At 34.8% G+C, this 24,979-nt stretch overlaps 1 protein-coding gene and 1 long non-coding RNA gene across 2 annotated transcripts; one reads left to right on the top strand and one right to left on the bottom strand.

The window, feature by feature from the left end:
• Positions 1-650: 650 nt before the first annotated feature.
• On the bottom strand, positions 651-4,163 carry LOC107913566 (septin and tuftelin-interacting protein 1 homolog 1). Its single transcript, XM_016842200.2, has 2 exons — positions 3,926-4,163; positions 651-3,799 (listed from the first exon to the last, which is right to left on the bottom strand). Exon 2 carries the CDS (start codon positions 3,772-3,774, stop codon positions 1,213-1,215), a length of 2,562 nt encoding a protein of 853 aa, XP_016697689.2. The 5' UTR covers positions 3,775-3,799; positions 3,926-4,163; the 3' UTR covers positions 651-1,212.
• An 11,427-nt stretch (positions 4,164-15,590) lies between these two features.
• On the top strand, positions 15,591-17,112 carry LOC107913569 (uncharacterized). Its single transcript, XR_001688562.2, has 2 exons — positions 15,591-16,135; positions 16,257-17,112. It is a non-coding gene; the product is annotated as an uncharacterized lncRNA (long non-coding RNA).
• Positions 17,113-24,979: the final 7,867 nt, after the last annotated feature.

The raw sequence follows: 24,979 nt of genomic DNA, 5'->3' as shown, positions 1-24,979 counted from the left end.
GATAAGATCAAGAAAGCAAAGATTAGATCAGAATGTTCCAAGTGTTACAAATTAGAGCTCTCCAAATCGGCCAAAATGAATGATCCTACTAGTTCAGCTGCTGCACCAGGCCCTTCAGATTCGGTTGTTTCTGCAACCTTAATTTCTAGTCCTTCAAAAATCAACAACAGGTGTGAAAGCTGCAACAGGAAGCTTGGCTTGATGGGGTTTACATGTCGGTGTGGCAGAGTTTTCTGTCAGTTCGACCGCTACCCCTTGGAACATTCCTGCAACTACGATTTCAAGAAGGCCGGTCGTCGAAGTTTAGCTAAAGAAAACCCGGTTATAAGGGGAGACAAACTCAAATCCAGGATGTAACTCTATATCTTATTCGTATAATTGGTCTGCTTCATTTTCCCTTATCTTGCTTTTGTTGCAGCAAGTATTAAACTATTGATATTCTATTTACCGGTTATCAAGTTTTGTGCTAACATGTCTGGTTTGTGGTTAGAAATTGATCAGATTAATTCTACGATGACCAGTCAAAGCAAGCCAATTCAACCTGCACAATATGAGCTTCAAGATGAACATGTCAAAGAACACAACGCCAATCCTTATGCATTAATTGCTGATAAAAATTAAAAAAAATATGTTTATATGGATCTTTGACATTCAACAATCAAGAAGCTTTTTCATTGCCATCATGTCAAACCATCCCAACACATCAAAGTTGATTGAGAATAATGTCAGATTACAATCGGGCAAAATATTATTATTTACCAGATGAATGGTAATGCCTACATTGCTAGTGGTCAAACCTGGTTCCTACGAATCTGGACATGCCAGATGGATCATTGGATCCCCAGTGGTTAATTCCCAGAAAAGCCAACATACAGGGTAGAGTTGAGGTCATTGATACATAATAAAAGGAGAGAACCTGGCAAGCCTCCTTCAAAATAGAGAAACCATGTTCACTGACAGTACTGCTGAATAACATATTTACAAGATCAGAAGACACCCATGTAACGCTCTGAATTGAGCTTTTCCAAGAAATTCTCAATTCCTATAACTGAAAAATCAAGGGGGAACTAAACTCTTGTGTACTCAAAACATTTCATGCATAATACATTTGACCTCTATAACCAGAAAAACCACCAACCTCCTTTCAAAGGACAGCTTAAAACTCAAAAACACTTCTCACTGCAGCATCTTTCCTAGTGAACTACCTAAAACTCAACGTCTCCTCGCAAGAGAATTATAGTGCATTTTCAACAAATCATCAAGTGAGACCAGGGACCAGCCATTATCCTTTTGGGCAAAAATTTTCTGGTTAAGTGAATCAACTATTACACTTATGTTACCGAAGCCATATATCTGTTGACCATTATGCATCCTTCCAGGCTTGGGCTTGAATAGTAACTCATGCTGCTGTGCATAGGCCTCAACTACCTCCTTCAAACTCATCTCAGGAACACCATCCATCTGGGCTGCAGCTGGTTGTTGTGCATGTGCGGCTGCTCTCTGCTGAGCCTCAAACTGCCTCTGCTCACGCACCTTAAGATACGTAACATTCTCCCTCAAACCAGGCTGCACTACTGGTACATGGTCAGCAGCCTGAACCATCATCTCAAGACCACAGTTAAGTTGATTGCGGATGCTTTCATTAGCCAAAAGCTCCTGTGGCAGAAGTCCCTTCCAACCCATGTACCAATTTTTTATCTCCTCAAAGTCGGGTTTTGAGCACAACCAATGATACAAAACCTGCAGCCACTTTACAAAGAAAAATTTCTCCATCAAATCAACCATGAGATGAATGGGAATTGCAGAGGCCCAAGACATAACCCAATAAAACTGATCAAGCTTCTGATCTGCAGGGTTTATTTGGAACTCCTGCAGAGCAATCTGCAACTTGGGGACTATATATTGGCGCATAAGTTGTTCCCAACTCACTGAATCAAAAACAGTCTTCCAAGGTGATAGTATAGCATAAGCAGATGGATCACTTGGGTGCCAAGCATCAAGAACATTACTCAACTTCATACGTATGGTTTGATACAAGCCCTCCAACTTCGGCCCCAACATTGGCAACCATGGATGAACCCAGACATGGATTGGAACAGTTTCCTTACGGGGATTCCATGAGTCAACTGCTCTTGACAATTTCGGCATTACCACAGTATCCAATATGATCTGAAGAATAGGTGACGGAAGTAACTTTTCCCATGATTCCAAAAATCCAAGCATTGGTTCAGGGTTCCTAGGCTCCCATGTGTTTATGCCAGATATCCTCACAGCTGGTAAAACAACTTCCGAGATCAACTGACAATAAGGTGTTGCTACATCCTCCCAAATGTCATAACTACCATCTATTTGCAATAAATCCTTCCATGCTGATATCACCTCCATCCTGTAAGATGGATTCACAAGAGGATCCCAACCCTGAAACATTCTTATAAACAGAGGCAAAGCTAATGAACATGCAATGCAGGACAAGTTACACAATTTGTAATCATCAGCATAATTTTTCTGCAAATCCCTAAAACTATTTGCAAGGGACTCCAAGGTCAATTTCCCAGATGAGTTCTCTTCCTCAATCTGGCCAAGCACACTAACAATTTGCTCCATATTAGCCAAATGTTGCTTCTGATGTGAAGCCTCAATCTCCAACTTTTCCTTCTCCTTTTGCAAGCTCAATGCTGTCTCTTTTTCATTCCTTAAATCCCTATCAATCTTCTGAATATCAAGCTCTGCCAAGTCAACAATTAACTTCAAATTATGCTGCAACTCGGGCATCGGAACATCATTCTCTCTTGCCTTCTCTTCAGCATCTAGATTCTCCAAGTTGGTTAAAACTCTTACTTGTGGCCCCCTCATATCAATCACCTTCTGAACAATCTCAACACCCTCTTCTTGCTTCTTTGCTAACAACTCTTCCACTGTAATATACTCCTCCTTTTTCCTCCCCTTTGCATTCTTCGACCAAAGCCTCTCCTTTGCTTTCCCAACAGGCTGCTGGCTCACACTTTTCTTCTCTTCCAACTGCTGCAACCCTGGCAACTTAGCCTCCTTAAAATCATTAAACCCCATCCCCATATTCTTAGGCCTCATCTTTGCCTCAATAGGTGCAACAATTCCTTGCTCATTCTTCCCAAGACCACCTCCTTTATACCCCATTTTCTCAAGCAACTTCATCCCAATACCCTTAGTATGCTTCTCGAAAGACCCAACATCACCATTACCACCTCCAGCCTCCCTTCTGCCTCCTAAGCTTTTCTTCTCCATTTTCAACCTCTCCCTCTCTTTCTCTCTCCTTTGTGCCCCTTCCTTTATCTTCCTCCCAAAGGCAGTAGGCAAAAAACTAGTATCACCATCCTCATCAGCAACAACATTACCATCACTTTTGGGCAAGCTATCATTTCCACCAAACCCTAAACCTACGCCAGACCCCAATCCAGGCCTGCTATCATCCCCATTATCATCCCGAACACTATTATCGTTCTCTACCTTAGAATTATTATCGATTTCTTGGGTAGGCATTACAGTACCTGTAGAAACAAAGTTGACAGGCTTCGTCAAGTCGGCTTTCTTCCCGAATTCTTTCCTTCTCTTCCTTGATGAAGAAGAACCACCGTCTTCAGAGTCGGTATCAGATGCAAAAACACCATAAATAACATCATCTTTTGTCTGAGTCCGTTTTTCTTTGCGCTTTTTGTAGTAGAATTCGCCGTCTATCCATTGTGCGTCTTCAAAATCGTTCTCCATCCCAAACCTTTCCATCTCTTGATATTCATCCATTTTCTTCTCCGCTTTTTATCAAAATCTGAAGCAAAAAGAGCAAACAATCAGAATTTACAAACGGAAAAAAGAAAAAGCACAAACGGGGAGATCAATAAAAGTTTGAGTAAGAAGACGAAATGTAAAGTAAGATTAATAGTAGCAAAAATACCTGGAAATCTCGGCCAGAGGAAAATTTACAAAGAGGGTGGGAATCAGATTTATACGAATTTGAAGAACAGGGGAAATTAGAAATCAGAAAGAAGTGGGGGGGAACGGAGTAAATTAGGGATTTAGGGTTTAGGTTGCACTTAACGAGTCCGGGTAAGGATCCGGAACCTAAAAATGGTTTGATTTTATACCTGGGCTAACCTTCTATTTCTCCAAAGGGTGGGCCCAATTATTTGATTAAATATATGAAGTAGTGCAATTTATGTTTAAATAACCAGTTTATGTTTCCGGCTTTAATTGCAATTCACACAATTTTATACCTCTTTTACAACGTATATTCATTATACCATTGAAAATTTGAATTGATACTCAGAAGAAATTTAGGCCTTACTTAGTAAGAAACGAGATCTACACTCTGTTTAAATGTAAAATCAATTTGATTTTCATGTTGGATCTTTGTGATGTGAATTTTAGATCACATCAAATCATGTTGAATATGTTTTTTTTTTCTTTACTTAAGAGAACGAGTGGATGTAGTCAAATCATGTTTGTTAATTTTTTTCTTAGGTACTAAAAGAGTCGGAGCAAGATTTCTTAGCTTAATTGCAATCAACCATTAGGTTATGGTTAATCAAGTTCTTTTGTTGTTCAATAGGGCTCTGTGTGTTAATGTTTGTTCTAGCATATATTTTTTATGAGGTAGCAAATGTGAATATATATATATTTTTATGTTTGCTATCATGTTAGCCAAAATGGGTGGGATTGTTTAAATTATATCCAGTTGGTTTCTCAGTTCATTACTTAACATTTTAAGTTACATTATTGGTGTTAGGGCTCAACATGAAGTTGTGATTATCTCCATACCCATTAGAGGCACTAAAACCTAAAAATTACTCGTCTTCTTGCTTGATCTCTTTGTCAAAATTGATGTGGGTAACACTGGTAACATGAGAAAATTAATCTTCTTTCACCGGTAAAACTGCATGTAATTCACCAAGGTCTATAAAGTGTGAATAATAGAATAATTGATAGTAGAATTAGTGTTTTCATTGTTCTAAATATTAGACTGAATCAATGACATTGGCTCAAAGGCTGTGAAAGATCTAGTTGGAATGTGATAAGTAGTGCAATCTTTGTATAAATTGAAATGAAACAAATGGAGTGTGATGAGAGGATGGGAATGGTAGTAGCTCTTTAGGATTGAGAAGTCATATTCATGACCATGAGTTTCTTCTTAAGCTTGGTGTTCTAGTAGTTCTTAATATCATTGTTAGTCCGTCCTAGTAACTAAGCAACCATTATTGGCCATAAATCACGTGGCATCAAACTATTAAGAGCCTATATTTTATCCATATTTACGAATTATTTAAGTATAGTTAGGAAAAAAATCATATTTACATAATGATTTATTCGATTTTCTAACTTTATAAAAGAAAGACATTGAGTCGTCATTTATTTAATTTTTCATCTCTTTTAACTCTTAAACTGTATTTTTTTGTCAAAATACCTTGAAATGGTTGGAAAAGTAAACATTTTTTAACTTTGTTAACATGGTATTCCATGTGTATACGTAAGCAATTAATTAATTTCTTAAAATATCTAAAAATTATAGAATATTATTATAATTTTTAGTATTAAATAAACTTTACACTTTTTTAAAATTTTGATAATTTTTAAGTTTTTAGATTTTTTATAGGTAAAAAATTAATTAATTTTTCAAAATTTTTAAAAATTATAGAATATTATTATAATTTTTAGTATTAAAAAAATTTTACACTTTTTAAATTTTTGATAATTTTTAAGTTTTCAGATTTTTTTTAAAAATTAATTAATTATTAATGTGACATACATGTGGATATCATGTCAGTAAGATTAATAAATATTACATTTTCTATTCATTTTGGAGTGATTTGATAAAAACACAAATTCAAATATTAAAAGAAATAAAAATTTAAATAAAAAAAACTAAACTAATTTTTTTTTACAAAATTAAAGGGCTAAATAAATCATTAAGCCTTTTTAAAACCACAGAAAAAATCATGATGTACGACTATAAATTTTGTGTGCTACTTTAAAAGGGGATAAAATGTTGTTTGTGGTGTAGTGGTAAGATAAAATTAATAGTACTTGCTTTTTTCTTGTTTTCTCCTTTCAAAGCATGTCTTTTCCTTTCTTCTATAAACTTTCAAATAGTCTTATTCTAGGTTAAATTAGCCAAAAATACCAATAAAGTTTGTTAATTAGTCATATAGGCTGATTTTTTTTTTAAATTTAGGGAAATAGGTCATTTTTAGAGAGTGTGTGTAAAATTGTGTCTAATTGGGCACGCTTTTTGCATGGGTGGTAGGAAAGTTCACCCAACTGGATGTACTTTCACACACTCTCTCCCTAGCCAACGATTTTTTTAGGGTTTTTTACGGTTAGGGTTGGTTTTTAGGGTTTATGTATTTAGTATTTTTATTGTTTAGGGTTTAAGGGTGACACCGTAAAAGTTTATAGGTAGATTTAAAGGGTCGAGGATGCAATAATGCATCTCAGAACACATAAATTTTATATGTCATGTCAGGATAGGACCATTACCTCTGTTACTCATTTATGGAAGTCAAGTTCTGGGGTGACAGTGCGACGATCACAGGTCGAAGTCTAAGTAAAGGTCCCAGTTGGCGGTCGTTATACAATCATGGGTTTGAGTATAACTGAGGGCCAGTTGACGATCGTTATGCGGTCACGAGTTCAAACTTTTTGGATACTCGGAAATAATGCCTTAAATATACTATACATAAGACTGAGGCCATAATCATAGGAAAATGAAAGGCTTTCCGATGTAATCAACGTAATTTTTTTCTCTATTTCTAAGCAGTCGGTATCTTTAACCTTTTATTCTTATCCAAAGGCTGACACCGAGGTGGACACAAGAGGAATCTTAGGAGGAGAGTGGATGTTTCGGCTGAGTAGAGGTCAAACTCGGGTCGACATAGCAATATTTGTAGTTATTAGTGAATTGTTTAATAACGACAACCATTTTTGCCCCGAAAAGAGCACCGCCTAGGAGTCCTCTTGCGTCCATGATGGTGTTGGCCTTCGAATAAGAATGAAGGCTAAAGATATCGGTTGTATGGAAATGAAGAAAAAAATTACACCGATTATAGCAGAAAGCCCCATAATTTTTCCTTGTAATTATGCCCTTAACTTTTGTATAGTATTTATAAAGCAACATCTCTGAGCATCCAAAAAGTTTGAGCTCGTGACCGCACAATCACCTTCAATTAACTCCCCGCAATAACGGCCATCGATCGAGACCTTTACATAGACTTCCATCTGTGATCATATAATGCACCATCACCCTGAAACTTGACTTCTACAGGATAGGTTTCTGAGGTAATGTCCCATGTCGGTATGATATATGGAATGTGTGTTTCTTGGAGCGATATCGCATCACCGATGACTCAAGAATACCTTAAACATGAATAAATATTATTGACAAAAAATATGAACATTGAAGCGAGAAGAAAACTGAGAGAGAGAAATATCGTAAAGTGGAAGGGTGATGGTTAAGAGAGATGATTGTTTAGGGATGATGGAGTATAGAGGGACAGCCCCCTCTTTTATAGGCACTAAAGAGGGGTGAGATTAAAAAGGAAAAATAATTTATGGTTGAAAATACGTCGTAGAAGAGACATTTTCATTGAACTTCTAAAAGAGGTACCTTAAATCTTACCAGGGATTCCCAAGCTCAGGGCATATTGGTAGGCTTTGATGGGTGGTGGACAAAAAACGCATCCAACTGGGTGAGCTTTCTTGCTGACATGTCAGGGAAATCGTGCTTATTTGGACACACTTTCTCACATTTTCCCTAACATGTTAGCAATAAAGCTCACCCAATTGGACGCGCTTTCTGTCCACCACCCTTCAAAGCCTACTAAGATTCCCTACCCCTAGGAATCCCAGATACATTTTCAAGCATAGAAGACCCTTTCATTATTGTGAGGGACAGCCCCCTCTTTTATAGGCACTAAAGAGGGGTGAGATTAAAAAGGAAAAATAATTTATGGTTGAAAATAAGTCGTAGAAGAGACATTTTCATTGAACTTCTAAAAGAGGTGCCTTAAATCTTACCAGGGATTCCCAAGCTCAGGGCATATTGGTAGGCTTTGATGGGTGGTGGACAAAAAACGCATCCAACTGGGTGAGCTTTCTTGTTGACATGTCAGGGAAATCGTGCTTATTTGGACACACTTTCTCACATTTTCCCTAACATGTTAGCAATAAAGCTCCCCCAATTGGGCGCGCTTTCTGTCCACCACCCTTCAAAGCCTACTAAGATTCCCTACCCCTGGGAATCCCAGATACATTTTCAAGCATAGAAGACCCTTTCATTATTGTGACTTCAATGAAAATGCATCTATTGAAATGCTTTTTCAAGTATGTCTTCCCTCTCTCGTTCTTTTTTCCTATTAAATTACAAAAGTATTCAATATTGTGACACAAACAAGTTTGTTCATTTTTGAAGTGTTAGATGCAAGTGTCGTTACCATTTCTTTGAAAACCATCTGTAGATTTTTTTCTAAATATTTAATTCGTTTTAAATTGAAATGAGTCGACGAGTGAAATCCATAATTTATTATGACAGTCAAATTTACAATATGGACGTCAGGGTCGTATTTGGAAGAGCCCAGTCTGTGAACTTGGATTTCAGTCGTACCATTCAATTGCATGAGCTATAGTCAAGAATTAGGAGGAAAGTTGGGAGTTCAAGCCGAGAAAGAATTTCGAGCTTGACATGTAGATATCTAGCATCACTAAACCCTTTTAAGTATGAGTTATTTGATGTGAAAGGCAAGCTAGAGCTAAAGGCGGTCCTAGATTTGCATTGCTCAAGTGGAAATACTATACTCAAGTTACATGTCGAGTTTGTCGAGGTTGATGGAGCTGGTCCATCTTCGACCAATGTTACGATTTATGCGGGAATCGTAGCAGAAGAAAAATGTCCTATAACATGGTTATGCGGTGGGTTCACTGCTTTGTTATGAATCTCACATTATAATGTCTCGGAATCATCAATGAGAAGACATTCTTCAGATTTAGGCACCGATTTCATCTTTGGCGACCATTCTGTCTATTAGTCGGGGTATCTCGGTAACCCGAACCATGACACCCAGACACAACATTCAGTCAATGAGTTCAAGTTCAACTCTGGAGATTCGGTGTCCTAGGCGGAAGCACTTACACCAGTATGCCATCAACCTACACTGATTGGTAATTTGTTGCAAATTTTGATCGTAACATAGGGTATAGAAGAACTAATGATTTACTCCTGTAAACTCTAATTTATATAGATATTTCATAGTTGTTAATATCACCTTTTTACTTAGAATTTATGTTAATCCCGAGTATTTGATATCTAGTTGGGTGATTTTCATTCATATTAAGACATTAGACATAAATTAAGTGAAGCTTGCAATTTCATACAAATAAGTATTAATTTTGCTTAATTTTATTATTTTATGTTGGATGTTAATTTTTACTCAAAATGTTGCAGATAGACCATTAAATTTATAAAGCATGGGAGCTAAATAATATCACACATGAACACAAGTTAAATTGTATATCATGTGGATGACAAGCTCATTAAAATGGACCTAAGAATTCCATGCAACCCAACTTCGAAGATCGTTGTTTAAAAAGATTGAGTCTGCTATGAATTGGGTGTCAAAAACCGTCCAACAAGAGGGAGAATGGCATAAATTTGGCAAAGGCATATGAGCAGCCCAAAATTAGCTCTCGGAAGAATCATTTGGAGGTCCCTGCAAATGTATTAAATCATAAATCAGCCCCCAACTTCCACCTTGATTGTCGTCCAACCCCTAGCACAAATCAAGCTAGAATCAAGCAAGAAAATCAAGGAAAAAATAGCCACTATCCACAATTCATGGCTAGCCAAGAGAGGGAGCATTTCAAGGGATCCCTCAAGCTATTTTTAACAAACTCTCATGTCACCCTTCTACTATAAATACCACATTTCATTCCCATATCCTTCATCCATCCATCCATCATTCATTCATTCATTCATCCATTCTTCATTCTTCTCTTGTTCATTCTTCTTCTCTCTTCCACGTATAAGCATCCCCTCTCCCCATTAGCTTTAGCTAGCATTTCCCTTGAGGAAATCCACTATTGGTCGCCCACCTTAAGGAGTATTTTGCAAAAGAGCAACACAAGGATTGTAGGAAGCCACTGCGATCGATTTTTAGAGGATTGCCGAAATTATTTTCTTCTTCCTTATCTTTATTTTGTTCTTAGTTATTTAACATGTTCGCAAATTGTTTTAATGTTTTTCCATTAAAATGATAGCTTAATTTTGTTTTAGCTGGAATGATTACATTAATTTGATAGGGTTCGTTTGATTCATGTTTATGATATTCTGTGTTTTAGTCGTTCATTCATCCAATTAAAATCATTTATGTATTTCATGAACTAAAATATGTTTGGATGCATTAGAATTAGTTTATCGATCCTAACCAGATGGCAATTAATGGGCACAATAACTAGAAGGTGCATGCTTGATTTAGATCCTAACCAGATTAAATTAAAGGTTCGTAATAACTCGAAAGAGCTCTAATGCCTTGTATAGCTTTTTGGTTTATATGATTAAATTGTTTTCAAACCTAACCCATTCTTGTTACTTCACATAAATTCTAAGGAATCCTTAGTTAAATATGGACATAGAAATATACATGTTTTTCTAAGTATAAGATTTTAAAAGAAATTATATTAGATTCTAAGCTCATGAAAAATCGAGTTGCCATAGGAATATTTTCCAGAACTTTATTAATCATGATGAAAATGAATTGAGTCAAATGTGTAATTATTCTAACTTATTCATGTTATTGTTATTTAACTTGTGAAATTGTTGTTAAACATCTCATTTCATTTACTGCATTTCGATTAATTCATTTGCATTTAGTTAACATTAATTTTATCCATCACATCAAAACTATTGTGTTTTCTTACCAACTTGTAATATTCAATTTTGCAATAATTTGATTAACATGTACAGTCCCTATGGAGACGATAACTCTTTTACTTACTTATTACTTGATAACAACTGTGTATACTTACACAAACTACGTGTTACAAGTTTTGGCGCCATTACCGAAAACTGTTAATTTAATCATTATTTGTCAAATTATTTCTTACAATTTGGTTTATTTATTTTTATTTTTATTTAATTAATTCTTTATTTTTTGTGATTTATTTTCAGGAGTTTATGAGCATAGATCGAATCATTGATCTACTTTTTGTAAACCCTAAAATCGATTAGACATTTCGATAAAAAAGACGAGAAAGATTAGCCCAAAGTTAAGCTGCAAAAAATGGACCTTGAAAATCAAAATGATGTTCAAGGGAATGGAGCCGCTAATGTTCGTAATCCAATCCTTATTGCTGATAACAGGGATCGAGCTATAAGGCAGTATGTTGTGCCTTAATAAAATCTATGTTTCATGGATGATTAATTAAAATCTATATTTCAACATTTTAAAGTCAAATTTGAAATAAACAACCTAAATGCCATGCATGCTACATAAAACTGAAACCTAAAGTCCCATGCCATAGCTCAAAATAAAATAATATAGTCTTTAAATAATAAACTATCAAATAATAAATAATCTAAAATATTTTATAAAAACAGATCCAAACTAAGCCCCCTGAATACCGAGTCCACTTCTTAATCTAGTGGGTTATTTGTAAATATGGAAATAAAAAAGGGAGTGAGTTATAAAGCTCAGTGTGAGTTCATTCACAAGTAAACTAGTGCAAACAGTAGACAAATCGTAGAAATTTTTAACTCATAAAACCATCACAATTGGATAGTAAATCAGAATATCGGTATTTCAAATCAATTCTTCACTGTAATATCTCAGCATTCACAAATTTGTACAAATGCTTATGAATGCAATGCAAGTTCAATTTAACAGTAAGAAGAAAGGTCCTACTCCACCGCTACACTCCACAATAAGAGTTCCCTAGAACTCTTATTTTTTGGACACTCCAGCTTGTGGATAAACCACCAATGTTATAGGTTAATACGTTGTCAGTAGTTGTGAATACATAAAGGGGTTGGAGATTAAAGCTGCCAATAAAGTTTGTGGATGAACCATCAATGTTTGTAAGTTAATACGCTGCTAGTAGGTTGTGAATACCACATAAAATTGCCAAAAATTTTGTGGATAACCTACCAGTGTTTACAGATAAACTGCCAGTAAGTCCTCATTTCATATCGTCCCACCCCATGCAATGCAATATGGCAAGCTCAAAATGAATTAATACGGTAGCATTTATTTATGCTTTTAACAGAACAATACAGTAGTAATCAATATGCTTATAACAGTTTAAATAGCAAATAATATATTTATAATAGATCAATTCAGTAGCAAAAGTCATGCTTATTAAGTGTTCAATTTAACGGTAACATAAGGCATGCTTGCATGTACAATCACAATCACAAATACAAATACAATAAACGTATGTATTTTTCACAATTCATGCAGATATATGTATAGTATTAATTCATAAATTAGATAATGGTTCTAACGTTAATCATATTATTAGGGGCTTAATTGAATAAAATAAAACACTAAAAATAGTTCGGGAACTACTCAAGAATTAATTTGAACAAATCATAAAATTCTAGGCAAAACAGTAAAATTTGTAAAGTAGGGGGCACACGGTCGTCTAATCGAACCATGTGGGAATCCCTAGACCGTGTGGTAGGGGTATATGACCATGTAACAGACTGTGGTCATATGAAAATTGCAAAATTAAGCTATAGGGGAGATACAGCCGAGTGGAAGGGTCCAAGCCGTATTGTTCATGAACTACTCTATGGTTTCTAGGGCACATGGCCGTGTGGTCCACTCATGTGGTAGACTGTGTGAAAGGTTCTTGGTTGTATGAGAAACGTCCTATCCTAGGGTTTCAGGGGTACATAGTTGTGTGGCCTTATCCTAGGTACGGTTTTGCCCCGATTCACTGGTAAAAGAACTCACACCTTTCACCAGGAGATTGAGCGATATCCCTCTCGTTCAAATATGATCTGAGGTACCTAAAATGGGTCCTTCAACAAAAATTTTATGGTAGAAAGGTATTTGAATCTAGTTTCAAAGAAATCAAGCGGATCTTAATTCAGAATTCTGTAGCTCAAGATATAAATAATTTAGTAACAGTGACTCAAGTAGACAGCTTTGAAGGAACATATAAATAAATAGTGAAAACATATATGAATAATTAACTAGCACCGGTTACATTAAAAATGGATTACGTGGCTAAGGCCGATTTGGGCCGAGTAGGCCACATAGGCGTGTGAGCCTATTTTTCTGAAAAGTTATGTAAGGTTGCACAGGTAGCCCAAGTCGACTGTGGACCTACTGTAGGGTCGGTAAGCTTTACTTAGACCCCTATATGTGTGATCTGTCTGTCTAATTTCTATACCGAGCATGGCTTATGATGTCTGAATGTATGTACTATTGATTGCATAATGGCATGACATATTTGTATGTTGGATTCCATCGGGGTGGGTTGATGATATTTGGAGGAAGTGTCTGAATGGCTATTAAGCCTGTTATCTGGCAGCTTAGCTGCAACCTTCTGATTATGTGCCGCATTTCGATACAGCATGGTGTGTAGGGATGGGTGGGTTGATTTAATCCCCACATGGTGTGTTAGGTTGGATGGAGATAGTGTGTAGAAGCTCGTGGGTAGGATTCTGATTTATTGTATTTGTTTTCTGTATCTAATATGGGCCAAGGCCCTAATGTATTTTTGAGATTGTATCTGAATGGGCTAAGGCCCAAACTAATTCTGTGATGGACACGGGCCTTAAACTGTATCTAACTAAATTCTGTTTATTATTTGTATGCATGTTTTCTGTGGGGATTACACACTGAGTTTGCGTAAACTCACCTTTTCTCTATTTAATCTGTACATGTAATCCCCAAACTTGACGGGTCGATACAACGGAGGACTCGATGGTGGCCACACGTAAATTTTAGACTGTTTTCCGTTAATGCCTAGAATTTATTACTTATTTGGGGTTTTTGAAGTATCTCTTGGACTATGGACTGGTTGGCTTTAATTTTAGGACTTTATACTGTTTTTATGGATTTTTTTTTAAAACTGCAACTCCATAAAACACGATTTTTTTTCTAAAAACTAAGGTTTTTCGTAAATAGAAACGATTTTCCCTAAATTAATTGGTTACAAAAGCTTCCGCTAATAGACAAGTTTTAAAGCAAATCAACTAGTTTTTTTTTCGAATTAAATAAAAGCTAACTTACTGTAACGATTTTTAAACTCGACAATCTTGTCTTCAAATCCTTTTCCATGTGACATCGCCAGATCCGATCATAACGTCTAGGCCGAGTTTGGGGTGTTAAAACTTCTGTACAAACATGAAATAGAAAAGAAATATAAATGAAACAAGTGGAGAGTACTATTCCTAGAAAATCTCGACTTGATCTCTTAACTCCCTCTTGTGTCGCACTCAGGGCTCCTCGTCAGGAGCTGGTCTGCATCCCTTTCATGTCTTTTCACCCGTTGGAGGCTTAAGTCGCCATAGCCAAAAGCTTTAAAAGATAGATTGCAGAAGATAATACTCCCCCTCAAAAAAACTTTTTTTTCCTTTTCACGTGAATATTAATATTTATCCAAATAGCAAAGGTGTTCTTTCATCAGAATCATGTTGCCTCTGTACATACAAGTTAGTTGTACCAGACTGGACAGCTTACACATTTTTATTCTTATCCGGACAACTATCAGGTGCGGCAACAATTTTGGGCCCAATCTGGAAATACTCATACAGTGACATCAGTGCCAAAACATGACAAAATTAAGGATAAATAGGCTAGGATCCACTGGGTTATAAAATTCAATTTACTGAACTGAAAATGCTAAAATAAAGATAACTAAATTGGGACAAATTAACCAATAAGTAGGGAGAAAACATATGTTCTTTCTAGTACTATCACTTTGCTGTATTTTCTTGTAGTTATTTTGTAACGTTCTTTTAGATATTCTTTTGATTATGTTATTGATGGTAAAATAAGGTATTTGAGAGAGTGGTTTGTAATAATTTGAGTTCGAATTTGGGGTTTCAAATATTCTTGTGTGTAAAGGGTAGTTTGGGCTTTAGCCAATAGTTGCATAGGATGAATTGTTCAATAAAAGCATTCTCTAAACGAGGCATTACAAGGTAGACTTAATGAATTTAAATTGCGTTAACAAATATTATGTGTTATCTCTCCTTACTTTGCTACTTGTTTTACTTTGAATTTAATTTGTTTTCTTTGATTTTGTTCTAGCCTTTGTCAGAATGAAACTATTTTATAATAAACCAAATTAACTCTTTGAACAATAATTGGAACCTAGTGCAAACTGAAAGTTTTTTCAAGAATAAAGGAAAAATGATGAAAAATAAAAAACTTTGATGGCTATCTAGACACAAAAGAAGGAGAAATAAATTTTTTGAATAATTTGTTTTTTTAAAAATTTCTATTCAATAATAACATGTAAAAATAATTTTATATGACATTTAATGATTAAATGGGATCATAACTTATGTCATAAGAAGCTTATCTAATAATTCTTTTTTTTTAAATGTAAAGCTGGTATTCATTAAATGTTTAAGGGGCTCAATAAAGATTAACCCCCTGAAAGATGTTAAAAAACAGATGAAAAGACGTTACAAGCAAATCAAACAGCACACTAAAGCCACTTAAAGATGAAAAGCAAACAGCCACACACAACTAAATAACAAATAAATATTAAAATGCCTAAAACAAAACCCAAAGTAAAAAACCATAAACGAACCAAAACAGAGCCTTCCCCTAAACAACCATAGAGAGAAACCAGAGAAATACCAGCCAAAACCTCTTCAAACAAAGCTAAAAAACCATCAACCATAGTAGAAGAGGCAAAAGCTTGAGAGAAACAAGACCGTGGAGATTCAGAGTGAACCTTTTCCATTCTCAAGCTTCTGAAAAAAAAAAAACCTTAATACTATCGAATATTGTCAAATCCAGTTGTTCCAGTCCACAATTGTCATCTTCTCAACTGGATCTAGGGCTTTTTCAACCCAAAAACATGGTGCTCGATACCGATGTCCCTTCTTAGCCAACATATGGGCAGCCTTATTTACTTCTCTTGAAATGAAGTGGTAAGATATCTCCTCGAACCTTCTTCATAAGTCGTAGATACTTAGAATCACCGGTCGGAGGATCTATTTGTCTTTTTTTTTTTGATCTTTCTGATGATTGTCAAGGAATCTCATTCTACAGAAATCTTAAGGAAACCCATTTCAGCTGCAAAGAGTAAGACTCTCTCGCAAGCCCTAGCTTCTGCCACAAAAGCATCTTGGACTCCATCATAAGGGTAAGTACAGGACCCCATAATCTGACCTTTGTTATTTCGAGCCAGAACTGCTGCAACTGAAGTGTATGTATCTGTATTAAAAGAAGCACCAAAGTTTAGTTTAATAACATCAGTATTTGGAGGTCGCCATAGTTCCTTCATCATAGGTTTCATAAACTGAAAAGGATTCTAAGTCTGATTTAGCTCTTGCATGTACCCCTATATAAATCCCAAAATATCTTGGACAGAACCTTTCTGTCCTTCATAAACCAACTTGTTTCTTCTAAACCAAAGAGCCTAGTAAGATATAGCCATTAGCATTCGCTGTCTTTTATTCTTTACAATAAACATTTGTACTAACCAATCTTTATAATTTGAGGAATCCACCCTTTGGTTACTCAAAATTTGTAGGTGTTTCCACAATTGCTGAAGTACTTGACAAGTCTAACTCAGATGATTAGCATCCTCCAATGGGTTGTTGCACAGTGGACACAAAACGTCTCCGGTCAATCTACACTTGGCTAAATTGATGAAATGAGGCAAAAAATTATTGAACAGTCTTCACACATGTATATTTATTTTTTCTGGTAGTTGTAATTTCCATAGAGAGTTGTAAAATTCTTTGTAAATGTGGGGTGTAGCAGTAGGAATCTGATTAGTTAGAATGTAGATGTTCTGAAATTAGGACTTTGTACCCACTTTTTACTTCGTATTCCCCGGTTGCCTCATGCCTCCAGCCCAACATGTCATTTAATCGTATACAAGAGAGAGGGATCTTGAAGATACGCTCAGCTTGATTGGTGCCAAATATGTCTAAAATTTTAGCTTTCTTCTAGGTAATTGTTTCTTTATCAATCAACTAACTTACAGTTATCCAATAAGGATTAATAGAATTAACTAACACTCTAGTATTCCCAAGACTCGGTAGCCAAGGATCGTTCCAAATGTTCACAGCTTCTCCACTCCCGATACGACAAATTAGCCCATTCTCAATTAGATTTCAGGTACTACATATACTTCGCCAGGTGGTGAAGGGTTAGAGCTTACTTCTACCGACATAAAATTACATAAAGGATAATAACGACTCTTAAAAACTTTGGCTAACAAACAATTCGGTTGAGAAAACAACCTACATGCTTGCTTAGCCAACAAAGCTTTATTAAACATAAATAAGTCTTTGAAACCCATGCCAACCTCACTTTTGGACTAACATAATGAACTCCAAGTGCTCCAATGAACACCCCTAGCAGATTTAGTATTTTGGCATAAAATTTTTGGTAAAGAAAAACACTACATTGCATAGACTGGGATTTCTTGTAGAACAGATTTAAGAAAAACCTCTTTACCACCCATAGAGAGATAACAGATACTCCACCCCTCGATCCTTTTCCTAAATCGATCAATATAATTGGTAAAAGCCCATTTTTTTCCTCCTACCAACCATCCTACGCTTTGCTCATATCGAGAACGGTGACTAGTAATGACCTTGTGGAAGAAACTTATGTTTCGATCCCATTTTTTAGCCAATTAATCTGAGCACGTTGTTGCCAGTAAATTTTCTCTTTATCTACTTCCTAGTTTAAACCCATCTAAACATTTGTTATCTCAGCCAGATTATCATCCGTCGGATCAAAGTTAAAAAGTTCAAGTAGGCAACTTTCCAACTCCTTATTTTTCTTGTGTTCATGAGATTTCATACGGGCCTAGTATTGAAGTTTTTTTCCCCAATTTAACCAGCTTTTCAGGAATGTTAGTATTGGAGGTAGCCCAATGATTTTTTATCTCCTCCTCAAAAGACGAATTAAGACACCAAGTAGCCTCAAATCGAAACAACTTACTTGGGCAATGTCTAGTATGTACATGCTTTCCATAAGAATCCACAATAGAATGGCTTAGGTGTTCAACTGTGTGTTTTAAGAAAGGATTCCATCATTCTAAATTCGCAAAAGCCCGATCAAATCTTTCTCGAATATTAGTAGTACAAAATTTGCCCTGCTCTTATGTGTACCATCTACCATAAAAACCAAGATCAGTCAAACCACATTCCTCCAAGACGTTACTAAATGTCGCCATTTGACGCTCCGATCTAAGTCTCCCACCTTCTTTTTTTCGAATAAGCTTGTGATCTTATTGAAATCTCCAACCACCAGCCAAGGTCTTTATTGCCCATGATTCAACCGCCGAAGTAACTCCCAAGACGTACTTTTCTATCGTTCATCTAGGTTCCCATAAAACCCGGTGAGTCTCTAGTTCTCGCCCTTCTCAGGATCATGAACATCCACATCAATATGAAAATGGGAATAACTTCAGACTAATCGTAGTATTGTCTTTCCAACACAAGGATAAACCGCCTTTAGTACCTATTGCATCAACATCAATACCACTACTAAAATCGCATTTCGATTGAATCACTTCCATCTTTTTTTAACAAACTTTTATTTCTATAATAAACAAAACTTGGGGATTTAAGGCTCTCAATTTTTTTCGGAGCCAATTAACCATTCGTAATCTCCCTAATCCATAAACATTCCAATTAATGAACCTCATTGCATTCGGCTGCTCCGCCCTGCAGAGCTAGCTGATTGATCCTGGGTGTTTTCCTCCATAACTTTTACAGATCTGACATTTCCACCACCCACCATTCGCTTCCGTTTCTTTCTTTCTACGGTTTCAAGGGGTTTATTTTCAGAAACCAAAATTAGTTTCATAGGCCCATTTTTAGAAACTTCCCCTAAAATCCTTCTATTTTTCATATTATGGATATTAGCATATCCCTTGAAATAGGCCTCCTTTCCATATCCAAGAGGCATAAAATTAAGATTAGTATAAGATTTCTCAACATCCCTCCTCCAGTCATGCCCAGTATCTCTCTCCATCCCAAAATTATTCCCAATAGATCCACTTTCTTTTTCCAACTGTTTACTGGTCAAGCCATCAGCTTCCCGTAGCCACTTAGTTATCGAGGAATTCCGACGTTTCGCTACCGCCCTGAGCGAAATATCCTAGCCAAAAATAATTCTTGAGGGATCAGTTTTTGTTCTTAACGGGCAAAAGCTTTCCTCTTGCCCAAGCCTACAGTAAATGAAACAAAATAAACTCAACTTCTCATATTAGAACCGTGCATAAACCACTCGTTCCTTCCCAATCAAGATTTTCTTTTTTCGTTTCAATGACATAGTCACATCCAGGCGGACTCTAATGCACATGAATTTCTGAATCCCTATTGTCGGGATAGAGGCATCATATTCCACAAACTGCCACAGAAAATTTCCAAATTTCTTGGCCATTACTTCAGTCATCATCCCTGTGGGTAAATCATGGATTTGAATCCAAAATTCAGAGGTTGATAGTGGCACCAAAATAGGATCTTCACCAGGTTGAATCTTATGCAGGATTAACAAATGGTTGTTAAAAAACTAAGTGGTACCCACTAGTACTCTATTAATATCAATATCATGAAAGAAACGTAATAGGCATCTTCTCTCTCCAAGATCCGAAATAAAGATGCCTCCAATTGGGTGCCATAGTTCGGCCATGGTATTTCTTAATGAAAGGAAGTGAACTGTGCTATCTATTAAGCAAAGTCCTACCAGACAATACTTGTACTCATTATCTACCACTAAGGCGTCCTCACAGAACGCATCCTCTTCCTCATCCACTAGATTCAAAAGTTGCTAGTTCGTCCTCTACATCTCTCAACTGGATGATTCTAAGAAAATGACAAAAATAAGAAAAAAAAAGTACAAAAGCAACAGACAGAGAGCTCATGTCAAAAGACGGAATAAGTAGTTTTCAAAATACCAGCTAACCAATTCTACATTATAAAAATCAACTTTTGAATATTCTTGTCAGCTTATCTAATAATTCTTATTGCATAGAATTGATGGTTGTATTTAAAGTTAGAAAAAATATATATTTCTACCAAATGAAATGGAATGTAAATAAGGTAGATTCCAAGAAAAAGAGCTTTCAATAATTTATAAAGAAAGGCCTTGACAAGTGCTATATATATATATATATATATATGAAATAATGAATTAGGTAAGTGCTTTTCCAAAAAAAAAAAACTACATAAAATAATGTAGCATGACGAGGAAATTAATGTAATGCTGGGCTTTAATTCATGATATTACCTAAACCAACTAACTTAATTAAATACAATTTTGATGTTTAACTAATTACACCAATCAAAACACATGCGATAGACTAAAAGAGACAACAGGACAACATACTCGGGAAAAAAACAAAGAACCTCAGAGAGTTGCAGGTTGGGATTGGATTCGTCAGTACATTAGTTTGAAAAATGAGGTTGAATTAATTTATCCGTAAATTAGTAAATAAGGGTGAAACTAGGATTTATGTGAGAACGATTGAGATAAAATTTTAAAATTTAGGGTGAAAGCTAAAGGACTTAAATTAAAAAATTTTGAACTTTTGAAATGGGACAAAATTGCAATTATTTCAATTAAATAAAAGTTAAATGGGAATAATTGAATAATTGACATGCACTACAATTACACCATTGAGCAAGGCCCTGCACGGATCAATTGAGTTGGGCTAAAATACCAGATCAGCCTCTTAAACTGTTTTTATTTAATTTAATTAAAGTTTTTTTTTAATAATTTTTTATCAAATTGAACCAACAAGTCATATAAAAAATTGATAATTTGATCAATTTAACTATTAGTTCGATTATAAAAATATTGGTTGCTGCAGTATTTTGTACTTCTTATTTTATTTATAAAACATGGTTGATGTAATAAAAAAGAGCTTACCTAATAATTTTTTTCGTGTAAGATTGATGGTTGTATTTGAAGCGAAAGAAATATATATATATTTATATTACATATCAAATGAAATGATGAATATGAAACGGAAACAAAAAGAAAATGTAAATTCCATGTTGACCACCTAAAAAAGACATTGAAAGCTATCTAAATATATATAAAGAAAGACCACTCCCTGAATCTTCCGCTTTTTCCCCTAATAGTTTGAGCCATGATAAGGACTACATAAAATAATGTAGCATTACAAGGAAATTAATGTAATGCTTTGGCTTCAATTCATGGTATTACCAACTAATTTAATTAAATACAATTTGCATCAACTTGGAATTGAGGTCTAATTAATTAGACCAACCAAAACGTATGTTATACACTAGAAGAGATAACAGGGTAGTCGACTCTCAAAAATAAAGGTTAATTTAGTAATGTTTCTCAAAAGTATTTTTTTATTTTTTGGGATAAATTTATTCTTAATCAAGCTGTTTTTTAAGAGAAAAAGTGCTTCTCCCAAACTAAAAATTGGCACAGAAGCACTTTTTTCATAAGCCAAAGATTTTAGCTTTTAAGAAACATTCCTAAACTAGGCCTAAACCATATCAATAGACTTGATATTTTATTTACGGATTTAAATAGTTATTGATTTTGATTTTTCTTTTTTGTGGATTAAATTTTAGGATTTTTTACCACATTAAAAAGTTGGTTTTTGCAATACATGTTTTCACAAGTTAAATTATTTAGGATGTTATATATAGAGATGTTCATGGATCGGGATAGGTTAGATCCATGTAAGGTATCCAGACTAATTTTTTAAGCTCGAGCCCAGTTTTTCTTCAATTTGAATCAATTTTTTTTGTTTTAGTAAGTAAAATAAACAAATAAAACTAATTACATAATGTTCCTCTGTGCAAGACTGTCACTCGAATGGGCAATAGGAAAAGTGCTAACACCTCCCTTGGAATCTCCTCAAATATCTTCAATCCTTGGTTTGTTTCCAAAGCCATTTTGGCTAAACAGTCAACAATTTTGTTGCATTCTCTAGGAAGATGTTGAATGACCCAAAATCTTACGTTCACCAACAAGTATTAAATACGTCTAATAAGAGTAGAGTTCGAACTTATCAAAGAAGAATCCTGAATCAATTCTTTTATCACCTCATTTTCATTACCGATAACATGTAAACCTAACTTCTTACCCAATTCCAAAGCCTCCGAAGCCTCGTTCCATAGCTTCTTTTTTCGATTTTAAAATTCCGAATCTGAAAGCTGACTCATAGGAGAACATGGTTTTGGGATTTTGTTGTTGCATTTCCTACCTCTCCAATTTTTCTTAACCCCAAGTTGAGAAATACTTTTCTCCTCAATCTCGAAAAGAGTCCTCACTCTTCTAACTTTTGAAGGAATGACTTCATCGGACCTCTGTTCTTCAATCTCACAATGATCCTTCGTCTCAATAAAATTGTTAGGAATAAGAACATTACACATGACGCTCCCATCCGCATTGTTAGGAGTGAAGTGAAGACCGATCCACCTCCAAGTCTTCTCTAGCCCGAATAGGAGATCTAACTTCACCATCAAGCAAAGGCCCATAATACAAACGTCTTCGGCTGCAAAAGAAGAGATTTTTCCGTCCAAAATCTCATCTTGAGAACTTGGGTTAAAAGAGTCCAACAGTACAATCTCATTGTTGGCATCAAAACCATTTGAATTAACCCTTAACTTCCCAAGAATAGAAGTCTGACCACTAACGAAGCAATTATTATCCCCACCCAATTCACCAATTTCTAAGACATCCCCCCACGTATTTCCAAGTATAGAAGTTTGACCACATATTTTTCTATTAAAATTAAAAACCATTTTTTAAAATGAAAATAAAAAAATATTTTATCAAACCAAACGAGACCTTAATTTTTTATAAAATAAAATTTTAAGTATTTTTTATTTTCAATATTTTATAATTTAATTTAATTTCTAATTATTAAAATCAAATAAACAAATCATGTAAAATGGGTAGAAAAAAAATCAAAATTGTGTAGTAATCTTCAATAAAAAATTCAATTTTAATTACAAACTTTAATAAAATAAGGGCAAATTACACCAACAGTCACTCAATTTTGATGTAGCTGACAAAGCAGTCATTTTGATTTCAATTCAGTCACTCTATTTTTGAAAAATGACAAATTGGTCACTATCGTTATAGACGTAACAGATAGCTGAGGTGGTTAACTTGCCATGTTGGCATCCCACGTGGAAACGACGGTCTCTATACCATCCTCCATTAACTTGCAGTAGAAGAAGAAGAAGAATGAAAAATAAAGAAAAAATGCAACCCATGTGTTTGCTTTGCCAAAACAGAATCCGACCTTCTCCCTCTCCCCCACCATCCATTTCCCTCTGCTAAACATTTCGTGTTTCTAGATCACCAAAAAGAGCAACCCATAAGAAAAGCCATTTTTGTAATTTTTTGGGGAAAATTTGAAATACAAAATCAGAAATTAAAAGGACAATATATATATTGGGTTCTCTCTTGAAAATGGCTTGATTGAGGTTTGAAAAAAGCCTTTCAAATTCGTATTCTTGAGGTTGGTTATTAGAAAGACTGTCTCTAGGAGGAGCACTTGAAGGTTTTGAAAGGAGTAGGAAGTTGATGATGATAGTTGTAACAGTCTATTTTTATTTAAATCGGAATAGTGATTTTGGGACCACAAATTTGATGATTAAATTATTATTTTAATGTCTATGGGATGTTAGTGGGATCGTATTAAAATTTCGTTAAGAAGTGTTGACGTTCGCATGCTTAATTACGTAAAAAGGACTAAATTATAAAATATGCAAAAGTTGAGTTCTAGTAACTAAAGGTATCAAATTGCTATAAAATTTAAATATGAGTGGACTTAAATGGTAATAATACCATTCATAAGGTTAGTGGACAATATTAGACATGGTTTAAGTCAATATTAAAGTAAATAACTAAGGTTCAAAATGTAAGTTAATCAATCAACTTAAAATTAAAACAAACAAAAGTGTGGTATCATCTTTCTAAAAAATTTTATCCACCAAAAATAGGGAAAGAAGAAACTATATTCAAGCTTTGAAATTTTGGCAAGTTCAAGTCTTTGCATGGTATGATTCAAAGTCCCGTTTTTAATGATTTTTATGTTTTCAAGATCATTATAGCTTAATCTAGGTAGCCTAGGGACTAATTTCCAAAACTATTAAAGAGTTAGGATTTTGCTATGGTTGTTTTTGCATGATTTTTTATGTTTGATGGAAGATTTTGAGTCCTTATTGTTAAATAAACAAGTTTTGTAAAGGAATTTTTTTATGAAAATTACATTTAGGGACTTATTTATAAAAGTAGTAAAAGTTTAAGTTAAATTTATGAAATGGTGATTTGTATGAGCTGGTAGATGTCCCTAGAGAATTTTTCTAGCATGAGATGAGGATTAAAATGCTTAAATTTCAATTTATGAGCTTAAGGACTAAATCGAGAAAAGTTAAAATATTTAGGGTCAAAGGGTAAATATGCATAAACGTGAATTATTAATTGAATTGAATTTTTGAGATTGATTAAACACTTAATTGAATGTAATTATTTATTTAGATCAAGATAAATCTCAACCGGATCTAAATTAAGGAAAGGCGAAAATTATAGATTAGCTGGATCATATTTCTATGCTTTAGTTGCTAAGGTAAGTTCATAGTATTTCAATATGTAATTGAATTTCTACTTGTATTTTCACATTATAGCTATGTAATTAAATGCTTATAGTTAATTATTTCTTGAATTACACATATGTGCCCTTGTTTGTACTTCGGTACCCTTGAATTGCACATACGTGCCCCTGTTTGTACTTCGATACCCTTGAA

Source organism: Gossypium hirsutum, chromosome D11, assembly GCF_007990345.1.
Source record: "Gossypium hirsutum isolate 1008001.06 chromosome D11, Gossypium_hirsutum_v2.1, whole genome shotgun sequence".
NCBI lineage: Eukaryota > Viridiplantae > Streptophyta > Magnoliopsida > Malvales > Malvaceae > Gossypium > Gossypium hirsutum.
This window is presented reverse-complemented; position numbering and strand designations above follow the sequence as displayed.